At 38.6% G+C, this 24,577-nt stretch overlaps 1 protein-coding gene across 3 annotated transcripts in view; it reads right to left on the bottom strand.

Moving 5' to 3' along the window:
* Window positions 1-755: 755 nt before the first annotated feature.
* LOC139767876 (uncharacterized) overlaps window positions 756-24,577 on the bottom strand; it is a 34,963-nt gene continuing 11,141 nt past the window's right edge. For all 3 annotated transcript variants that reach the window (XM_071697579.1, XM_071697580.1, XM_071697578.1), the window contains 5 exons: window positions 12,460-12,566; window positions 11,406-11,701; window positions 10,319-10,496; window positions 7,373-7,542; window positions 756-5,933 (listed from right to left, as the gene is read on the bottom strand). In XM_071697579.1, the coding sequence (XP_071553680.1) occupies window positions 1,077-5,933; window positions 7,373-7,542; window positions 10,319-10,496; window positions 11,406-11,701; window positions 12,460-12,566 (5,608 nt within the window). In that variant the 3' untranslated portion in view covers window positions 756-1,076. The remainder of the gene's footprint in view (window positions 5,934-7,372; window positions 7,543-10,318; window positions 10,497-11,405; window positions 11,702-12,459; window positions 12,567-24,577) is intronic.

Raw genomic sequence — 24,577 nt, 5'->3', positions numbered from 1 at the left:
GAGGCCTGGGAGGCATCGGGCGACGGCGGAGCGACCGTGGGGTGAGTAGTTGTTAATCATTTATTATATTTTGCCGTCCTGTCAGTTCTGTGGTGGACTCCGCCACTTTCGTGGTTTTTAACTACGGTGCAATTTCGGGTCGAGTCTGATCTCCGGCGTATGCGAGATATGTGAGAAGAGATATTACGTCGCGAACGTCGTGTCTCTCTCTTATTCGCACGGTCGCAATATATTATTTGTAAAATTTTTCGCGGATTAATTATGCGAACTAATTAACGCGGAAATATCCATCCGCTTGCGGCGCCGGCGGCCGCGATTGTTTCTTACATTTTAAAATCAGATATTTGTTAAAATGACGTTTTAAAAACGGGCAATAATTATTTACTTCGATAATTATTTACTATCGATTATCTTGGACGTAGCTTTAATATAAAAATATTTCGGTGATGACGAGTCATTTTGATGATATAGACCATATAGACCGCACTTGAAAAGGGCTCGAACCTTGAGCCGAAACGTAGTGCATACTTTGTACATATAGGCCAGTTAGTCGAGTAATAAATTAATAATTGCTAAAAATATTTCTTTTGTTACAGATCAACGCAGAATTACAACTCCGCTGTTGCGCATCGGCCGGTGAGTTATTTTTTATTTCAATGTATCTTATTTCGAGGCAATGGATTTACAAAAATTATATCGCAAAAGTAAATAAATGTATGTACAATGAAATGAGATATTAAAAGAGTTGCAAACAGTTTTTTTCTAACTTATGTAATTTATTAGACATTATATAAAAATTTTTATTTACAGTGATAATATAGAGGTAAAGTGTTCTGTATTATTACTTAATCTAATGAAATATCTGAATACATTCGTTACCTATTTGTTCCTACAGTTTCTACAGTTATTACGGAAAAAACTAAAACATTAAAGATTAAGAATATACATATGAATATGTTACAAATGTTATAATAGATATAATCTATTGCCTTGAAAAGGATAGGCTTGGAAATATATTTTTGTAATTTATATAAATAAAAGTAGAGATTAAAAGAAAGATCGCTTGAATGATCTCCTTAAAATGCATTCGTACCTTTGCTGTTTTCTACGATACGTCTCCTCTCTTTTAAAAGCTCCAAAAATTTCGCCCTCGGACTACCGGGATATTTCAATTCCACGGTGAAAGAATCTCCAAATCTGGGATTTATTAACTCAGTTCTAAAACTATCTCTTGATCTCCGCGTGATTTCTTTTTTTACATAAGGCGTTTGTCCTATCGCGATCGATTTTGCAGAATCTGTCAGATAATCATGATGCTTTATCTCGAAAATCGTCGGTTCGTTTGACGCTTCAATGTCTGACAGATTATCGTAGTCTTTCGGCGATTCGTTGTAAAATTCTTCAGAATCAATCTTCAAACCGATCGATGTCCTCGAGTTAGTATCGTCCGCTTGATCCGAGAGTTTCGTTTTCCTAAATGTCCAGGCGCTACTCTCAATTCCACGAATGTGGCCGAGATAATCCTCGGCGGTAGAAACTTGGTCGAAATTAAGGATGCCATGAGTGTCTTGTTGGAAAGTCCCTCGTAACTTGGAGTAAGTTGTCGGGCTTTGCGATCTAAGGTCGGATATTTTCCGGAGGCGTTCCTGTCGGGATTGCTTCAGACTCCAGCATTTACTAAAATCGGCTGCGCCCATTAGTTGATCGAAGATTTTACGCTCGAGATCATCCTCAGTTGTAATATTGTTGTTCTTGTCGTCAAGATTGTGTTCGTCTATCTCAGTAAGAGCTCGATACTTTTCTGGCTCATTTGACGTAGACCGTTTTGTGACGTCATTTCGAGTGGAAGACAAAAGCGGCAAGGAAATCCTGGAAAGATTGGACTCATTGCAATTCTCAGCATTATTTTCGGAAACAGCATTCCCGCATTGATGGATCGCGTTGTCAATGATGCTGGACAAACCGGAGTCTACACTGGGACTCGCTAAACTCGATTTAGCGCCAGCAGACTCGACATCGATACCATATTTGTCCCGAAGGACCTGGTTATGCTTGCTGACTTTATCGATGCATGCCTCCAATCTCTCGATACCTTTCAAACATTTCACGTAGGATTCGACAGCAACAACTTCATCATTATCCGGTTGCAAGTATTTGTCGGTGTCATCCTTCAGGCTTACTCTGCGCCCTCGGAACTCTGTGTAATCTTTGTCCGTGCTCGGATTGTTTCCACGACGACCGCGTCTTCTGCGACGCTTTCCATAGTTCTCCAACATGTTTGTGGCACTCATGTACTCGTTGATAGAGTTCATGTTGCGCATGAAGGTTATTGCCTCATTCAAATAATCTTCAAGAATATTTCTCTTCGATGCTGTACGAGAACGAGTGTCTTCATTGATGACGACATTGTCTTCGATAATTTCGTTGCGAGAATCCTCGCGATAATCTTTATTGGAGAACTCCTCCTTCTCATCATTAAGCGATTTTTCGGAATCCTCGGAATCATGATTTTCTTTCAAGGTAGGTAGAACTTCCTCGCTCTTCGACGAGTGTATCTTTTTCTGTTGCAAGGACTGACCATTTTCGACACTCGACATTTGAACGATATCCAAATATTCAGTCACAACTGGCTTCTTCTTCTTTATCTTTTTAATTATAGACTTCAAAGCTACCTCTGAGTTTTGCTTTGATGTCAGAATTTTACGATTAGTCACAACGTCAGATATCTCCTCGAGGTTACTAGGATTTGAAAAAGACACCTTTTTTTTGCTGATATTATCAAACTGCCTGATACACGTTTTTGCTTCTTCTTCGGAGTCACTATCTACGATATTCGATGATGTTCCTAGGATTAATGCCTTGTAATCCTGTATTAGATTCTTCTCTGACGTTTCAGTAGGTTTTCTCTTCGGAAATTCGATCTGAGTATCATCAAAATCGTCATCTATCGAGGACTCGACGTTAACCGAATCTACATGACTCACCGACTTCAAAGTTTCCTTTTTCGTGTGCGCAACGACATCCGGAGGACAAGGGCTCTCGTAATTCTTGTCATCATGCGAATCCACCGCTTTCGCTTCATCTGTTTCCTTCGTGACGTTGTCTTCATCGTAATCAAGACTGTCATCCGAAAAATTATAATCGTAGTTTAATAAGTTCTTTAGCGAAACAGATTTTGATTTCTTCAAGTTCTTGCAGCTGTCTTTAGAGTCTTGAATACATGATTCCTGAGCCATTTCTTCTGGAATTGTAGCGACAAAAGTATATTCGCTGTTCATTGTAGAAGAGAACAAGTCATCAATTAGTTCTAAATTAGTATCTTGTTGCGAAGAAGATGGCATAGCTGTCTCTCTGTTATAATCGGAAAATTCTGGCGATTGTTTTGGATACGGAAGGGTCCAATTCTTCCATAGATCATGACGGGCAAATCTTTGTATTGTCCTTCTAGGATTCAAACTGTAGCTACGTTTCTTAATGATGAAAGCCTGCGTTAAACCGCCTTTCGGAATCGGCCGCGTTCTGTGACAAACATCACCAATGTATATTCCGTTCCATTCCGTCTCTGTGCTGTTCTCTTTCGTCTCGATGACGGAAGAAGTACCTAAAGAACTTCTAAAAGTAACCGACTTCTTCATCGCAATTTCTTTCTTTAAATCGGAGGTTACGTCATGGTAGCTTTTGCTTCTCGGATCCTGAAAGATATTCTCGATCCTGAAAACTCTGCCGTCCGCCTGAGTGGCTGTCGATTTGACTGTAAAATCTTTTAAAAAAGATCCTTTGAGTTCATTTTTAATCTCTTCATCCGTCTGAGCTGCCTTGTCGCTAGAAATAGGTTTCGATTTCTCTTCCACGGCATCATCATTGCCGTCTATCACCGCTATTCTTGATTCTAGACCATTCGTGCTCTCGATAGTTATATTAATCATTTCCGGTAAAGATATGGAGATAACGTTTTTCTCGGGACTATTCGCTCGTACATGTTGGTTGAGTTCGTGAAATAAACTACAGCATTTGCTATAGTTTCTGCTCTCCGAATTATTTTTTTGCTGACTCGCTGCTTCTAAACGTGCCGTTTGCACCGCCGAATTCCTCCCCGGCGACGCGAGGAACGTATTGGTCGAACTATCCACGATATCCACGCACGGTACTTTTTTGTCACCTTCCGGATAAAACTCGGATACATCGGCGCTAGACAGATTGCTCTCAGTATAATTCTGCACGTCGTCGGAAAGTATACCGGAATCATTTCGCGGTGAGTGAAGTTCATAGTCATCGAAGTCGAGGTCGGTGGCCAAGCTTTCGGCATCCTTGCAGCGGAAGATGCTGGTTGGTGGTCGTCGATCCGTCAACGTTGCCATGTCCTTTACCCTAAGAACAGGTAATCGACGATCTACCATTTCGATTACCGCGACGTCCGTATGATCGTCTGTGAGGACCGCTGCGTCTTGAAGTACCACCTTAGGTTCGTCCGTCAGACACGCCATATCCTTGAAGCGCAGCGTCGACGCCGTTTCCGTCTGCGTGTCCACGTTGATCCTTCGTCGTTTCATCAGCATTTTCCGCGAAATCTCCTGGAGTTTCGATCGCGCTAGGAGACTGCCTGGCATCTTCACGTCGGTACTTTCCGGCGGTGAACGCGTACCCGATGTATTGCTACTCGCCATGTTGACCTCTTCCATGGGCTTTCTACTGGAGTAGAGCCTTTCTGTGACGGCCGCCACAATCTCGGCGCGTTTTACTTTCTGAATGACTGTGTGATGCTTTAAACCGCCCGCCGCCGCCGTCGCTGCTTCCCGATCTAAGGAGCTCTTTCTGCGCGCTAACCTGTCGCGCGCCAAATTCGAGATCAAGATCTGTTCGTCCTTGGAGCTGCTTGAGCTACTGTCCTTGCTAGTCTTCCTCTTCAAGCTTTCCAAACTCGGCTTTCTGCCAATATTATTATAGCTACCTGCTCTGTTGGTGTCTTTCAGACTCTTGTCAGACTCGTTGCTGCTCTTTCTCTGCAGATGATCCTTGCTGCCGATCGCTCTCCAAATATTCGCCGATTTAATATTTGCTTTGCGATCGTCGATCTCGCGAATATTATTGAGCTTCTTTCCACGATCGGGCAGAGTCGGACGTTTCTCCAAGTTCGTATGCGATCGCTGAACACCGAAAAATGGTTCTTTCTTCTTGTTAATCCCGTCGATAGAGCCGAACTTCTTTGAGACGTTCAAATTTGACGAAGGTAAATCGACGGAATTTTGCTTACTGAATTTACCTCTCGGTCTGCTTCTTCCAACGGATGCCGGACTTTGTGGAGGGCATTCTGACGTAATCTGATGAAGATCAACAATCTCCGAGTCTTTCAAGATGCAGGAATTTGCTGAGCTACTGCGATCATCAGGATCGTCGTCAATTTTTTCCGGTCCTTCGAAATCTTCATTGCTGCCTTCTATAAAATCGGCATCGATCGAATCTTCTTGCACTTCATCGGAACAAATCTCCTCGATCTGTGCCGACGATTCTTGCAAACTGTCGTCTGGCTTGATCAGCACGGCTACCAGCGTAGGTATATCCACGAAAACCGGTTCATTGATCTCGTCCACCACCTCGTCGTCCTCGTCGTTCAACTCGGTAACCTTGGCCTGGTTATAACTGCCAACAAAGCGATCCGGAAGTTGCAGATGCTCGAAAGATTTGAATTTTCTGATGGACCCTGAAGAGCCCGTCTCATAAGCCGTCACACTGTCACTGGAATTGAATCTTCTTATCGGAAGTACATTGAGAAATCTGTTATCTTTCGATTGTATAGTCTTGTCCTTATGATCAGATTCTTTCGATCGTGAGGTGTTGAGCGATTCCTGTTCTTTGCGATACTGAGGGTCCGTCGCGGAATCCTTTGAACTTTGAACTTTGCCGCAGCAACACGGCGCCTTAGTCTGGTCGATATCCTGCAATAAGATTCGTATAACTGATTTTAATTTAAACCGAGAATGGATATGACATATTTGGATAGCAAATTTTCTTTAAGCTGTATAGTCTTAATTGTTCGCCATACTATGCATAAAGTACTTTAAGTTATGTGCTTTCTCCATAATTATTTTTAGATTCTAGTTTTTCTCATATGATATCTTTTTAATTTTTTATTATATATTAAAATTTGCAATGACCTCCACCGTTATTAAAATTGTAAATTATAAGTTATATAATTGAAAATTATAAATAAATAATTAAATCAATGTTTAGAATTAATATTTAAATTATATCAACTTGAATTGACAATTTTTAGCTTTCTGCTTTTAACGAAAGAGAGAAGCATTTGATTTTGTTTTAATATTTCCATTTCCAATATACATCATAATTATGATATTCTATCTTTCAAAAGAAATTATTATTCTGCATGAATAATATTTTATCTCGGATTTAAAATACGACGCGCAAGCTCGTGGATAGTCGACGAAGTTACGATTGCGGACGAAGAATGAGGAATTTAATTAATCGGCGATTATGCAACGTGTGGAAATGAAGGATGGAAACTACCTGATGGAAATGGAAACGCTGTTCGCTCGTTAAGCGTAACCCATCGGCGTGCTATATTTTATCAGCAATCGTTCGGCCAATCGCTCGCAACGGGCGCTCAATAAGTGTCAAATAAACGATCAATGAATCTCATTTACGTAATGACATCGGACAATATCGCAACGCCGCTCGTATTGGTAAACCCCGATAATAAACTCGCACACCCTCTCGCGCGCGAGTTAAAACGCGACTGAAAAATCGGCCGCTATTTATCGCGGATCCGCGCGTTCTACGTCAGGCAAAATTGCGAAATTTGTTTTATAATATCACGCTATTACCGATCGCGCGCCGCTCGAAACTCATTAATATTTTCTGCCGGCAGCATGCGAATCTCCGGCCGCGACTTATAAAGTCGCTCGATCAACATCAGGCCGGGGATTAAATCCTTTTGCGTTTTCAGCCTCGCTTCCGCCAAGCTCGATTTTTCATTTCAGCCACGTCAGAAGACAAACGAGTAAGTGGTGTTAATTTTTATTCGATTAAAATAACACTTCTGCGGATAAAATTTGTAAAAGGTTGATTTATATTTAACCGTATGAAATAATCCCGAAATGTATAACGTGCCAACAACTGACATTTTATTGAAATTTTTAGTTATCAATTGTATATTATATTATGTCAATTTTTACGTAATTATCTTGATTGTTCAAGAAGCTAAAATCATTTTTCTATCTGTGATGTTTTCATATTTCTTGATTTTATATGTCTGTCTATTTCTTAATTTATAGCAATATATCGTATTTGGTCCTCAAATACGATATATTTCTTATAATTTGCGTAAATTTGAGTAAAATACTCGCAAATTTCTTGCCTTTTCCGATAATAAAGATTTCAATCTGGCGACCTCGGCCCTTAATTCACGAATGATTCTCTCCACGGGATCCTCGTTGACCACTGGTCGATTGACCACGCTCTGCGCCCTTTGTGCGAATCGTAGGGTGTGCGCGGTCTCGTTGTAACTTCCGCTAGCCGGAGAGATCGCTGAAAGAAACACCAAAACTCGTATTAACGTTTAAAAATGTATGATAAAACTGTCGTACGTTTCAACTACAACTATTTAATCGTTACAGTGCGATTTTCTGATTAATACTAGCGGCTGCGGCCAATTGCATTCTAAGTACATTAGCGATTAGATATCGATAATGAAAGATTTTTTTAGGAATAATATCTACTAGAAGGGTCTATATCGCGAAATATCGCAAAATATCGCTTGCCTATTCAGAGACTATGGGACCGTGCGAAATATTTTCAGCTTACTAAAAAGAACGTTACGTGCATTTTCAATATAGAAATACTTTATTTCTTGCTCTTTGAAAACATGAAATCTATATATGATTCGCCGATTCATAAATCCGTAGATATACAGATAATCAGATACTTCCAACGGCGGGCGTCTGTCGAATTAATCGAGAGGAAATGTACGGAACGAAACTCCGCGTGGACAAGTCAACCGGAAATAACTCATGGCTCACCGAGAAAGCTCGATAATCCGAAATGAATTTTCAAGCGGACGGTATCTTTTCCGGACGTCGCGTCGTACTGCGGAATCGACGTATAAAATCCGCCACCGCGGCGACAGTATGCAGTCCGCGGGATAATGTAATGTCTATTCATCTACGCACTACGCTCAATCACAAATGCGGGTCCGTTGAATATTAAACGTCTCCCCGATAATAAACCGAAATGCTATTAGCAATTCAATTAATTGCTGATGATCAGCGGCTCGGAATATTCCGCTACGATTAATTATATACGTCGCCAGGCCGGTTAGAACTGTTAGAAGTATTCGCAAAACTCGCCATGCCGCGCCGTTGTTCCCCGGTCAATTGTACGAATCGTGCGATCGACTCTTCCATTTCGGCAATTAATTGTGACGAATCGAAAGAGGGAAGACTGGCGCGCCTTCCCTTGATTAACGTCTCTCTACGCCGCCGCGCCGGCTCAATTACGTCAGTTTCGTTTATCACGGAACGATAGAAGAGATAAAAATATCATGATAATCAATGAATCGAAGTAAACAGTTAAATAGAAGATAGAAGAGTCTGTCTTCCTCTCCATAGACCAATCTCAACGATTTCGAATATAATGTATATTTTAAAAATTACCATGTTTTTAGTACACACAATCGTCAAATTAAACTACAAATTCAATCAAAGAAGATTAAGCAGGAACGCGAAAAGGTTAATACATTCAACATTAATAATTCATATTTATCTTCAAAATAGACATCCGTGAGTTATGTATTTTATCGTTATTCTTTTATTGTTATATTTTAAATGCTAATTTGATTTGATTTTAATCCGAGGAAAAGATATCAATTTTTGCTTGAAAAGGTAAAGATTTATCTATTAGTAAACTGTGTAACGCAATCCTCTCTACGTGCTTTATCTAACTACGATAGGTTTCTACGGGAAGATAGCGTTTCCCTGCTTTAAAATTTCAATATTAATCGTCTTTTACGATGACGATGGTTTTCTTAACACTCTGTCCAATTCACGTAACATTTATTCCCTTAAGAGAAACTGTTGTGAGGATTAATGCATTCAAAGAGAGTCGAATATAACCAGGCGAAACCTTTCTAAGGTGACACTACGACGAAAGATAAATTCGTTATGAACAGTTTAGTTTACTAGAAAAGTCGGATTAAGTTCCTAAATATTTTTAACATGCTTTCTACAAAACTAAAGTTTTAACAATATTATTAAAAATGTATTAACTAAAATTTACATAAAAATTCGAGTATGTTTAAATATTTTACAATTTAGTTGATTATTTAATTAATAAATGATTTAAAAAATATTCTTGACGCGTAATCATTACTAGCGTTAATTTATTTATTGTTCATATTAATTTAACTTGTTTATATTGGCTTTTAATAATCTTTTATTAAATCTATAGGTACTAGAGAGTGTATATTATAGCTGTAAAGCATGTATTTTTGCGTTACGTTATTAAAAATATTGAATTATGTTCGATAACGACTACCATATACTGCGGGAAGAATATTGGCGATGGATCGATCACGTAGCTACTGTCGCAAGCTCACTACAGATTTCTTATTTACCGCTTTTCGCGTCTCTCTATCTCGGCTCTATTGAAATTTAATCTCCGCGTCTTAGCTCGCCTGGAAAAGCATTTAAACCAATTACATCCAGCCCGGGTTATCGCAAATGGGAATAATTTCACGAATCTCGCGATAATATTTCTCTTCCGATAACTAATGGAATTTATGAGAAGACGAGGAATTGCTGTTGTAAAAAGAGAAAAGAGAAATGGTTGGTTTTTCGTTGTAATCCAACATTCACGAAACGTTTTCGGAGGAAGACATTTGAATGATTTGAACAATTTTTAACGAGAAACACATGAAAGACAAAAGAGCGTGAAATAAATGAATTGATTATAGCCGATCTTAATTAACTCTTTTAGCGCGAAAGGCTCGCACTAAAAGGGTCAATTAAATAATGTCGAATTGGTCGTTGGATTTCAATCTGCGCGCGAGAACGGTGCGTCATTCCAGCAACAGAAAGGATATTAAAATGGAGGGTTTGAGATCAAAAGAGGGGAAAAGCGAGCTTATAATTTCCTCACGAAAATACACACCGGGAACGCGATTTGCGCGGGCGAAATATTCCCAAAAGGAAACCTCTTAACGTCGATGGAACATTCTAAGATCGCGAAGGCTGAAAAAGGGGGAGAATACGAGTTCAGAGAGGACGGTAGGGGAAAGATCAAAAGGAAAATACCGGCAGATACTTACTGGCGAGCATAATGGTGGTGGCATTTCCGCCGAGTGCATCCTTCAACAGCCAAGTGAGCGAAGAGTCTCTGTAAGGGATGTATCTTCTTCCTGGCCTACTTCCGGTTGAGCCTCTCTCGGCGAGTGCGGATATCACGTTCCCTAAAGCGACTAGGCTCTTGTTGATATTCGCACCTTCCTACAAAACGATACAAAAAAATAACGCTATAGTGATATCAAAATTATTAGGCTAATTGGATATTTTTATTGGTACATATTTTTATTCTTTATTCTTAATCTTAAGAATATCGATAATTATTTTCTTACAAATAAATGCAAAAATATTGCAACTGGTTACTGAATAACATTGCACGTGTTTTTGAATTTATAATACATATATCTATCAGCAATAGCGTATGAATGTAATTATAAAACTTGTTAGTTTAACGTATGAGTTTTTAATCACAAAAACATACTTTGACTTTCATACGTGAAATACTATTAGCGATGATTCCTGAATTTTTGCAACGTTGTGATGATTCTTTCCGTATCATAGAAGGCATGATCACATCAACGTCAATGCTTAATCACAGTAATGACAAAATGGCACGTGGGTTGGTTTATAGAGCATTAACACACATCCGCTTTATCTACATAATATTTTTCACTCAACATATTAAATCCATATCGAAAATAAATCCATTTTCACATGATACGCATGTATCGCACAGAACTATGCTTGATGAAAATGGAGACAGGTGCTAGATATCACTAACGGACATTAGACCTTTTAAACACTTATGCTCCAATAGTTACGGATAAATCAAGATATCCGTCAATATAGAAAGAGAAACGTTTCGATAACAAAACAGTTTTAGATTTGTTCCAACGCTTTCTCGCGCTCGTTCTTCACGCTTGTTACTTTCACGAGTAACTCCGACGGTCGATTAGGCGAGTCTATTAGCGCGCGACGCGGCGGCCAGAACGAGATTGATAACGGGGCTCTATCCATCCGCGAAGCGGGCTCGCGCGAATATCGATTTTCATCGCGCGAAATTCAGCCGGCGAATATTCCAGCGGACGATATTATTTTTAGGAAATGACTCACCTTCAGTCGATGAACGCCGCTGCAGGTGGCCGCGCTCTCGCTGCCCGCCAGATCGACTAGGTGCAACCTGCTACCGCCGCGCGGAGTGGCGTCCTGCCTCCTGGAGGACGAAGAAGTACCACTGCCGTTAGGACGCTCGGCGTCGGCCGTCTCCTGCGAGAGATCGACGGTCAGCAGAGCGTGGCTACGACTGCTGCTGGGGTTCTGAAGTGTCGAGGCTGTCTTCCTCGCCTTCGTACCTTCCTCCACGTATGATATCAACGACCCCAGGGTGCGAACTACATGGTGCGTTAATCCTAAAAGGAACGGAGAAAAACGGGGAGTTGTCGATGACAAAATGTATCAATCAATTCGTATCACGATTGTGAAACATATCAATCGAATTTCATTGTTGGAATAAATTATGACGGTGAATAGTCTATAACGTGAAACAATGCATAAATTTTTTAGAAATTGTAATCGAGAAAAGTTTTATTATTATAAAAATCGATAATTTAGGGATTCAAAAGTTATACTAATACTCTAGAACTTGAAAATGACAAGATATGTGAATCAATCCATTCAAGGATTTCACAATCTGGGAATAGTTTAATGAGTTTAATCGATCGAAAACTCAAGGATGCAAATACGCAATAACTTAAGATTAGAAGGCAAAAAAATGTATCTGTCTTTATATGGGGAATAATAGTGATTATATTAAACAAGAACCTTTTAATTTAATAAACATTTTTAAATATATCGTACGAAAGGAATAATTTCAAAATAAAGTTATAAACATTACTTGTAGGATTAATAATATATTTAATGCGATATGATATAATATTTAATAATTTATTTTTGTATTGGACTATAATAACACGGCGAGTGTAGCATGTAATAACACGAGAGAAATATAGCATAGAGAAAGATAGTTTTGGAGCGAAATAAAGGAAGATTTAAACAGCGTAGAACTTAGTGCCACGCTTATTGTTAGTAACACACTGAGTAAGAAGACTCGAGGAATTTTAGCCGACGTCCTCCGTACGCGACGTTTTATGGTAAACGAGCGGAATACCTTGAACGTAAGGTCCTAGTCGAGGATGTTCTCGAACTCGAAGACCGCTCGTGCTCGTCGACGGCTTCAGGAGATCCCTTACCCTCTCGTTATATATCTCCAGATAACTGAAACAGATCCATTACATACAGTTTTAACAAAAGCTCCCATAAATTACCGTAACTGTAGATGTTTGATCACTCATCCCTCATGGCTTTTCTTATATTTTCTTTCCATTATTTATATAAATATTTTTTTTTATAATAAATCTAAAATATATGGCATAAAAAATTATAAAAATGCGTCAGATTTCTACCTTGAAATCTGATACAAATTATAGATTATCTAAAGTGCTTTACAAATAAAAATTAATATAAAATGCAACGAACTGCAGTAGTGGATTACCATTGTGACAAAAGGAGCATAACACTATCCAAACTACTATCTTGTTATTATAATCACCAAATCGACACTACTTTTTTCTTAACACAACCAAATCTCAACCGAAATATCAGTTATATTACCGTGAACAATTCACCGTCTTATTACGTATTTGTCAATGCCCGGGCGAAAGGGAATTCTGTACGAATTGACGATGACGTTATCTGCGAGAACCGCGATGCATCGGTTCTTGTGGATGCATTTCGTAATGCGCTTCGAAGTGTCGCCGGCGCGTCGGCGCTGCGTCGCGACGCGAAGCGACATGACGCACGCGAGAACGTGATATGTCTCACGGCGACGAAGACGAAGACGAACGTGAAGAGCTCTCGCACACACGACACGTGAGTGCGGAAGCTCCTGGATCCTCTTAACGTCATTATCCGTCCCGTTGCGCCCGCAGAACTCTCACACGTGCGCTCGTAAATCGGCTTAACGGCGATCGCGGCCTCATACGGTCACGTTTTCACCAGGTAAAACACTTTCTCGTTGTTTCCCGAGACCTGTCTGTTTTTCTCTTTCCTTCTCTCCTCATTTTTTCTCGCGGTCTCCTTCTTTCTCTCTTGTTTGTATTTGATATGATGCAATCCACGAATTTACGCTACACAGGTCTTCGACAATTTCGATCACTCATGAACGATCTGTGTGAGAGATAACAACGTCCCAAATTTTCTTTAGTGGACAATAGACGAAGAACTCATAACAGATAACAGAGTAATGTTGGACATGTGCTACTTTGCGGAATAACGATGCTGAAATAAATTATTAAATAAATTGTAACGTTTCCATTGCTTTGTATTATTTTCCGCCGATTTAAAACTAAAACTTTCTATTTTTTTCTGTTTTACGGCGTATACTTATCTCTCGCTCCGCTTTTCTGAGTGATAATTTAATTCAATCCTTTTTTACTTTTACAATCCCATTATTTTTCTCGTATCTTAATCGTAGGTTGTAGATTTCTGTCTTCTTTTAAGAATACGATAGTCCCTAAAAGAATTGTACGGTCGCCCGACTTTTTAAACTGTTTACGACCGACTGCGTAGGTGCAGCCCCTTTTTCTCGAAAAAAGAGTTACGTCGTCCGTTTTCCTTGACCTGAAGATGCGACCGCTTATCGGAACGACGGCCATTACGACGGCGTAAATTACGTTGCAGGGAAAATTTGCAGACAAGCGAAATATACTGTGTTACGATTTCTGGCCTCGTTCGCGAGAAACGAGCAGAACACTCGCGTCGAGTTCAAAGAGCAGTTATAACGATGAAATTTACAAGAATCGTTACGCCATCGCACCGGATTGGACGTTCACCAATTGTCGAAGTTCTCGTACGCAAATTTTGCTTCTCGGTAATGACGCGAGAAGGATGTAAAAATCGCAAGGAATATTACGCGAAATGTAGAATGCCGCATGCATTTTCTTCCTGCGTTGCAACGATAAACCGTTTCCATCACGCAATGACGATTTGACTATGCACATTTCGCGATTGCTTTGTGGATGAATTTAAAGGCGCGGAAAATGAATTTAGAATTTATTACATGGCATCAAATTATTTAAAACTAATTTAATCCTCGCCTAGAAACTAACTTGTTGTGTTTTAATTAATTTCGTTAGCATAATTCACTTAAAATGCGGAGAAATTTTCTACGAAAGAGAGAGACATCTAACCCTTTTCGCAATCTTGGTAGCAAAATAAGTATATTGAACGCATTTGCTTAAATGTAAGATTTTCTGCATTGCGTTATATTAATTAATTAAAAATAAATTAGGTAATAATAACTAGATAATATAATGAGTTTCAATAATATAATGAGTATCTTACACAATTATTATATATTATTATATGATTAATGTAGAGTTGAATTATTGTACGACTAATGTAGAGCACTCTTGGTGGTTATATATGTTTATTTTCGTATGATATACAACTTTCTCTCTCTCTCGCGAGTCTCTCCAAACTTGCTGTTATCTCCTCATTGAGGACACTGGATCTCTCAAGGGAAAATCGATGCGGTGCAGGCTCCTTCGAGAATATCTGAGGACCGTACAACATGGTAGTAAAGTTCGATATCCGATAGTTAATGAAAATTAATGTCCCATATTGAATTATCGCTAATCGATGACGTCCAATCTCGTTGAACATTCAGAACAACCATGTCGTTGCTTAGTTTACTTTAACAGGACGATCTACCTCCCATGCCCATTACGTCTCATTGACATTGATCGAGCGTAAAATATATTTTTATGTTTAAGTAAACACACACACATTTGTGTCTATGTGCATAATAATTTTCCTGCAACCAGTAGTTTGTCTCGCATCATAAAATATGACGCATTATTTTACCTGAACGCATGCGATATTATACCAAATGTTGAAATATGTATCCCGGTTCAGCCGTTATAAATGATTCCAGTTCATCGACAATATTCCTCGATACATAGCTCGCCAAACTCATCGGAACAGTTCGCGTGCGGATTTCATCCCTCATCGACAAGACGCGCGACTGTCGGCGGAAACTTCGCCGAAGGGGGTCGGCGCGCGCGTTAATTACTGTTAATTAATGATATCCGGGCGCGCCGGGCCCCGGCGGACGAGGGGCGCCGAGAGCCATTTATTACGAGCCTTAAACTTTTCGAGTATCCTCCGTCTCCCCCTGCCGCCTGAGCACTGAAAATGAGACGAAGGGCAGCTAGTTTTCGCGCGTAAACGAAAGCCGGCGCTGTGCCGTGTAACGCGGCCGATTCTCTCGTGCCTGACGAATATTACGCTATCGGAATAAGAATCGATCCTGCAGCCCCAATGCCTGGAAAACGGGTAATGTCGATCGCGAGAAAAGGAATCGTATTAAACGATCTGCTTGTCGCGCGATGCAATCCTTGCTTTTTACTTTTTGATTCTAGCGTTATTAAGAGAAAATACTGGGCGTGTTCACCTATTACCTGTGTGCAATAGAATTTCTTTATTATAAAAAGTAGAGTAATTAAAATAATATTTCTTAACAATTTTCTAGCTTTTTTTAATGACAAGCTTCTTCAAAATTTATAGAAAATTTGGCTATTATTTGGCAAAGGCATTTATTTTTTAATATATAATCCAGATATTGAGAACCTGTTTAATAAATTAATATTATACTTGCCAAAAATGCGCGGACAAAATATGTAAAAAACTAAGTCCTCTAATAAGAGAAACAAGATAATCATTTTTTGACGAACAAAAAAAAAGATATTTTCGGGAGCAACAATCTAGTTTTAAAAATACGATTTACGCATCGCTTCGTCGGTGAGCAAACGAAGAGAAAGGCAAGGGAAGACAAAGAGACAAAGGGCTTCCGGCTTCGAGCGGTGAGAATGATAAAGGTGCAAGTTATAAGCTTCAACGAGCAGTATGCTCGCGATAAAGACACTTCCGATCACCCTCGATAGCCCTATGTGTAAAAGGCTGCAAAGGGATCTCTCGGGGTTAACTGACCTGGGTCAACGTTTCCTGTATGCTCTATTTGCGTTCGTATTAGTCGTATAAAATGGCACGCCGAATTTGGGCGCAACATAATTTTGATAGAAAACTTTTTAGGAAAATAGCCAAATTTTTAATTTAGTTTTGTTAGATGAAAAGTGTAGCTAAACCGAGAGAGTGTATAATCAGCGTTGAGTCTTTAATTATTTATCTAATTAAAATTAATGCATTTTAGTAATCTTTATTTTTGTGAAAAACACGTTCAGGTATTTTTATGGCGTACTTCATGATTTATTTCTAGCGTTTAAATCAGAGAAAAGTATGAAAAGAGTCATGTCCAACACATATAAAAGAGCAAATAATAATATAAACAGGTTACTACTTTGAAGATGTATAACGAGCCAATTGAAATAAATCAGAATAGTATATGGCAAGTCACGTAATGCCTTGTACAATGTGAATCCGTTTAATTATTTCTTTTATAGGTATAGCTCGCGGACACAGAAAATAAATCTGTTCATACATTTACAATGCAAATGCGAGAAATTTCGCATGTTATCAATAACATAGCAGTAATCGAGGAATAAACGCAAATATCACGCGGCTTTGCGTTACGATCGTTTGTAATGAAATACTTTTAACATACAATATTCGCGGGGCATAATTATATTCGACTGTTATATTCAGCTGGTATCGCTGGAAGCAGCCAAAACTCGTGCATATTAATCTTTCATTCTTTTATATTAAACTTTTATTCTTTTTTGTTACATTGCTCCTTTTTTAGATTATATAACCCAGTAACAGACAAAATATCTGATAATATTGATTTGCTGATTTTTTTATACGGGGACAATATAGGTAATTAACGTTGATACGATCGGTCCTAATCATTCGACAAAACCAATGTACGTAATACCTGAGTTATCCTCGCGGGACCAAAACAATCCGTCGAGTGCACCATCGATCAACAATTATCGTCATTAGGCATTGGCGTTTAATGCGACTAAAGTCGCATTCCATGTGATAGCATGCTGGTCGGCTCTTTCCGCCCGCAATGAAACGGTAAGCCATCAAAAGCTCTGCATTACTTATGGCTGATTGATCGATAGAGTTCACCCTCTGTGTGCCTTCGGTCTTTCTTCAGCCCTCTTTCACTCAACGGAGCTTTAATTTGACCCCGAGCGCGTTTTCGATTACCGCCCTGGTCATTACGCGATCGCGACTGAATCGCAAATTCAATTCGATCGGCATTCGGCCGTCTCTATTTGCCGAGGGCCATCATTTAGCGCATACACCGCTCCACCCGAGGAACGGACGGACACACATACACGCACGCACACATACCCACGTATACATAGAAAACTGCATAGGAAACTTTCACAAAGTTTTGCCATCTCTACGATCAGATGAAAATTCTGTTGATTTTTTTGGTAGAGCATCTGGAAAAATTTTTCCTTTCTTGTATAAATTAAACCTTCGTGATTGCATCGCAGTAACTCAACAGAATGTGTGCGTACACGTACAAGACTTTTATCTGATATTGTATAATTTTTTTCGAACCAATCTTTTTTGTAAAATTCTTTGTTAATTTTTGAAAAATATAATACACTTTGTATAAAATTTGCTTTATGCAAGATAAAAAGTAATCTGAAATAGATTTTCATATAGAATGAATTTGACTGAGGCGTTCTTAGCAAGAAAATTGATACAATGTAAAATATTATATAACATATACAATATTCACATTAATTAAAAGTTACTAGTAGACAATTTTTAAATAGTCCCTTTTCATATTCATAATTAAAAGTAAAACACACACTCAAGTTTTACGATGTGAAATATCGCTTGTAATCTAAAAGGTAACATTCTATTCAACTCGTATTTTACATCAGTCGTGTGCAACGAACATTATTATTTTTTAAACAGTGCATGTTTCCAACGCGAGTTTGTCGTTGGACATACATTATTATAGGAACATAGAAAATGTAATGTTCATATCTGTCGACGCGTGGTATGTATGGGAAAAAGATATATATCTTGTTAATTAATTTTTTCAGGATATTTTGCTTTGTTACCAAGAGAGATTGATATACATTACTGAAAAAACAAACTCATCTAAAATGAAATTAGAAACCTGAAATTTCGTGACGTATTATAATGCTAGACATTATAAATGTATGATGAATAGAAGTTTGCATTACTGTTTGCATTATTAATTTTCAGTTAGGTTCAATTTAATTTAAAATTACCGGATCGATTGAAAATTACTGTAATTTCGAATGATCTCTTTAACAATATGTAAAACTGATGTAATCTTCGTCTTTAGCATTTGCTTTGCACAAATTTGCCTACAAATAGCCTTTTCTTTATCTTGATCAAATTACAACCAACTCTTGTATTTCATAACGTTTGTCCCAGATATGGAAAAGAAAACTATACATATGTTCTGTACAAATTTAAAAATAGACGACGAGAAAATAAATGAAATAAAAACGTTGAAATAAATTTTTATTGAACGAAAGTTTATTTAACAGAATAGATAGGACAGAATACAAGCTTCTGATATGTCGTGAGACAAATTTCCTGTACTGGGAAAACACGCGGGATCCCGAAACCGATGACAGGCCAGGTGACAATTTCCGTATGATATTAGTACGTTATAACGTATCGACGTTTAGGCACGCGTCAGAGGTAGTATTGTTGTTAGCTCGTGAATTTAATTATACCTGCGCTCGATCGGCGTTTATTGACGCGAGCACGATTCGCTAATAGATATAATTAATTGCGCAACAAAACATGTGTATCGAACTCCTACCCCTTTCGCGGGTACACTTCGGTACATTCGCTTCGTTGCCCGCATATTCATTTATTACATTTGTCTGTGTAAGCATTCACGTACATGATAATGAAAGTACGAATGCGCGAAACGCGTGCTTGTAGATAAAACGATCTGATCGCCGCTTGGAAAAGCCTACCCCTCGCGGAAAGTAGTTAATTAGTTCCTCGAGCGAGCGCGAATGAGTTGTAAGTTACTGATAAATGCACACATTTGTTTCGCATCTGGCAAGGTGGATCTTAGTTTTATTCAGCATGTCCCTTAAATAAAATATAAAATATACAGTTAATTTTTTTAGCGGAGTACTATCTAATTATCACGTTCGACTTTATCTTATTTCAAGCTCTCTTCGATTCTAAAACACGTATATCACTGGAGCAAGAATAACGTTAATTAATTAACGTTCCAAATACGATAGCGTTTTGTCTTTTTCTTTTCTTTAAATTCCTTTTTCTTCTTTTATTTTTCTTTCCATGTTTTATTTAAGCTATTCATCCCAATCTTTTTACAACAAAACATATCACAAGGATAAATTTCGTGATCGATTCAGCGCATAGTAATTCATACGATCGAATTTTATTTATCGACAGCTCTCGAGATCAAGCGCATCGTCTTGAATTTTGGTATGGACGACAGCACATATCCGTGTGTTGTCGGGAACCGTGAAATTCGGTCTCGCGTATCAATGGAAGGTCCTGCGATCTTCCTTTAGGGTAGACCAATATTCAGCGCCGTATCATTTCACGGCACGTCAAGCTCGTCATTCTCGCAGGGCACATCGGTTGGCCCCGTTATATGAGATCACAAGGGTTCAATATTATTTTCAAATTCGACGATTTTACATGTCAAAAATAAAAATCTTTGAAATCTAAGATTAAGTTATAGATATAAAATTTCGTGGATATAAATTACGAAAATTTCCGGCTCTTGTATCAATCGGTGTACCATATTTCGCAAACAAATACCATAACTAACAGTATTTTAATACGTCTGCGAAATGTGATTCTGTTTGCAATCTCTCAGAGTCAAAGCAAGTATATGAGAATCCGAAGAACCGCAGATCTAGCATTTGAAGAAGAAATAAGTTACAGCATTCTATATATAATCAGATGTAATAGTCTGAAAATTTATGCTCGCGAGAAAATCGTACGATTCGAAGATCTTAGAATGTCAAAACTTATCTAATAACTTTCGTAATATATATCGGCATTAAAAAGCTTTGGTACACGTAGAAGCAAACTCTTAATTATGAAGCTCTTTATCCTTAGTTCCGAAAATATATAAATTTTGAATTTTATATTATAAATGACATAAAATCAAATTAAATGATATAAAATATAATATATTAGACAACTTAGGGATATCACTGTGATTTTTGGATTCATTCCGCGTTTGATAGTTTTGCTGGCCGCGTACGGAGACCGCGTATATAGGTAGATAATTTGAACGTTTCCCTCTCGACAAATTCATGCATACAGATATGGATATCGGGACAGCTGCTTATTTATACGCGTTGCGTGCAACACCTTCTGCGCCTCGTCAGACCACGGACTTAGTATCTGTTTCGCGTGTACGTATGCCCGATCGCGCGAATGTGCCTGTGTGGAAAACGCCATCGCGTTTTATCGTTCGGATTCACGAGATCATACCACCGTGATACCGCGCCATCGCCGCTAATATCCGACGATACAGGCTGCTGCAAAGCCGAATCGTATCTTTTCGCCAATACGGGCGAAATAACATCGCGAAATTCTTTCTCGTAGCTGCATTTTTGCTCGTTCCGAAACGGCCCGACAGAAAAGACTTTCCAAAGTTTGACATAAAAATGAAAAATTGAATTCAACATGTATGCATCATTTGTTCTTGGTGAAAGGTGAGTGTTACGCGTGAATTGAGTAGAAGATATAAATAATGTGTTGATATATATTTTTATATTGTATTAGCATAATTAACATTGTACGCTAAAATAGAATATATATTACTTATTTTTATATTAGTACATTTGACACCAAAGACTGAATAAAGACTGATACTGTTGTTAATATATGAAGATATCGGTAGTTTTCAAGTTAGAGGTATAATAAGTAACGTGAACGTAATAGCTATCTCTATATTAGACCCTTTTTTTCACTAATTGCGTCAACTTGTGATTTAACGGCTGCTCACAGATCTCATCTTTAATTTTAGTGTTTATAGCATTAACATCCGCGCGCAGATCGCTACAACATTACTTCTCATCCATCAGTTACACTCGCGATGCGTTTCACTTGGGCTGTATTGTTTGATGATTACGGATGAAGCTTTATATCCGATCAATCACGCTTGACGGGTACATTGGGCAGCTGACTCGAGTGGGTTAATGCGTCCATCGATTATAGATGCGCGTTTCAATGATGAATCCGCGTCGGGATCGATTACCGAGCAGCGCCATGTTGCTGTTAACACACATTTAATCCGCGACGCGATATTTCATGATGACTTCCGGCTCTTTTTCAAGTCGGAAACTCGCCGCGTCCCCGATTTTTCACAAGCACGGCCGATATATCGATCGCAATTACGAGGCGCCGCGCATTTTACACACGACGCGTGTCGAACAGTCCATTATCGCAACGATTAATTCTGATGAAATATCGGGGCCAGCATTTTTGATCGTCGCGATACAACGTTGTAGCAAGAAACAATATGGGGATTCACGAGGAATATTTTTACGCCAACTTTCCTATCGAATAAATGTCTACAAAATTTGTATGCATAAGTTTCGACAAGTTCCGCGTTTAGACTAGCACGCGTAATTCTTACTCGGGATACACGCAGTGTGGTGGACAATTTATTTTTGCGACAATGCGATGACACGTTGAAAAGTGATTTAAAAACGCTTCCTTTATTTTTCAAGAACAACATTCTGATCCGATCATTGCCTAGTGAAAAGCATTTCGCTCAATAGGAAACGCGAGCGCCAAAGTTTTTGCAACGTGTCTATCTCCCGTCGCCCGCCCCGCTGAATTTAATTTATCCCTAAACAGTCGACGGCGGCAAGTAGAAATGCCTCGGACGAACTTTCTTGCTCGACCCACTTAACGATTTTACGTCCGGCCCCTGATGGGCCGATTCTATCGGCCTCAAAACGTGGAACGCGCGACTGATTTCGCTTTTTCACACTGAACCAATATCAGTCTATGTGTAATCGATGCCGAAAAGATGCCTTTCTTTTAACAGGTAATCGCTATGAATTTTTTCCTAGCGTGATTCGTTATTGCCTGCAACATATGCAGACTCTACTACTGTCTTGCGGTTTTATATTGTTTACTATATCTATTATTACACATACTATTATACGTATTTATTTAGCACTATATGGAGGGGTAAAAACTACAGTGGTGTAGTTTTAGTGGTGTAAGTCAAATATTTAAAAAAATTTGTGTTTTTTACCCCTCCATATATAGAAAATCTACTTTGAGAGAATTATTACTATTTCATCAAGTGGGAAGATTAAAATAGAAAAGAGAATACTTTTAAATATTTTTTCGATCATATTCGTTACCGAGCGTTTATCATTTACACTTTATCCCGCTAACCGATCGTTGATACGCACAATAAAATGCTTCGCTTAATTGTCGAGGGAAAGAGAGATATTAATTGAACGTGAGCGAGAACCCGTTCAAATTTATTTGTGAAATTATACGCGAGTAATAATGGCAATAATAACGAAACGATTTATTTTTTATGTGATTTCGAAAAGTATCGCTATGCCATAATGTTCTATTATTTATTTTCATAAGTATTTGATAATTTGCATATCGAATCATAAAATTATTATGAACATTACTATTACACACAAAATGCTTATATTGCATAATACCTATAATATAGGCGAGAAACTTCCTGCTTTATGAAATATGAAATGAAAGAACAATTTTGTATATTATAGATTAAAAAAAAGAAAGATACCAAAACAACCGCAATTATGCCTCACGGGCTACTATCCCTTCATTCCGCGAGTCGCGCGAAAGAAAAAACGAAGCGACATAAATGCGATTGAGAAAGGTTCAAGAAGTTAGAGGTTCTGAAATTAAGTAACTTTTAAATATTCTAAAAAAGATGTCAATACTTTTTAAAATATAAAAATCTTGGAATGTGAATTAAGACTTTATAATTTTTTAGTATTTCAAAATATATACTCTTCTAACAATTCTAAAGTACGAGAACTTAAAAATCTAGAAATTTAATAATTTAAAGATTCGGAAGTGTAAAAATTCTGCCGATTTATAGATTCAATTCAATGTGAGAGTTTTTGGGATCCGAGGACCGCAGAATCCAAGTGTCTGTTAAGAACGCGTCGGAAAGTGAAGGATCCAAGAAGCTAAGTTTGTCATGTTTTTCAATCACGGTCAAAATGCGTGAAACATTGCAAAAAAACGCAAGAAATTCGACAGTGCATTCGACGTTCAAGGTGCATTCTTACCGAGCTACAGCGAGATTGCGTCCGTCTGGGATTGCGAGTCACGGGGCACTGAGCTTGCAAGACACATCCAGGCCAACAGACCGACGCTTGCAAGCTTCGCGACTCGCAAACTCAACTCTACGTCTATCGTCTCTCCCTTCCACCGCCCACCGCAACCCTTCACTTAACTCATAGTATTTTCCTTTCTAAATTTTCTTGAGTCATCGTGAAACAAGATTATTATAAGGTTGCGATTGTTAGTTACAGAAACTATAAATGATTGACTCTCTAGCACGCTGTTTACGTCTCTATTCTTAGATATTTACGTTTTAAAATTATATAATGCAGGAACTTAAAGATAGATCTTTTAAATTTTGGAAAATATTTAGAACACCTCAGATCTCTGAGTCCTCTGAATTTTAAGATTTTCCGATGTTTGAATTTAAAATACTGAGATTTGCTCAATTTTAAACTCTTTCCTAATTCTGCAGCGTTCTACTCATTGAATTCAACGAGCATGCACCTGGAAAACTCGAAAGCTTCGTGCTACAACTTATCGTAAAGTTTGTCTTTTCGATGTGTTCACAACGATGTGCGATCAATGATTCCGGAATTGAATTTATGCCAACGCAAGTTACAGCTTTTCCCGAACTAATCCTCGATTTCATGTAGCGTCGCGTTTAACTACTGCCAAAAATACGCGAAGTCGGACTATCCATTTATTCGCGTCACGAACTCTGCACGGTGCGTCTCGGCGGATTTTTTGTCGATTGGCAATTATCGCGAGCGATTTGTTCCCGCGAGTTGGAACTATTTCGATACATGGAACAACGATGCAAAAGCGATTAAAACGGAATAAATAGTAAATCCGCATGCCGACGACGATAGATCGGCGAAACGACTCTTGCAATCCACACAGCGTTTCGATGCAGTATCAATTTGTCATTATTACACTTGCGGGAGGGTTTTCGCTGG

The sequence above is a fragment of the Temnothorax nylanderi genome, unplaced genomic scaffold (assembly GCF_030848795.1).
Source record: "Temnothorax nylanderi isolate EJ_2023f unplaced genomic scaffold, tnyl_v1.0 TNYL_tig0012_pilon, whole genome shotgun sequence".
NCBI lineage: Eukaryota > Metazoa > Arthropoda > Insecta > Hymenoptera > Formicidae > Temnothorax > Temnothorax nylanderi.
The sequence above is the reverse complement of the archived record's forward strand: the minus strand, read 5'-3'. Positions and strand labels throughout refer to the sequence as shown.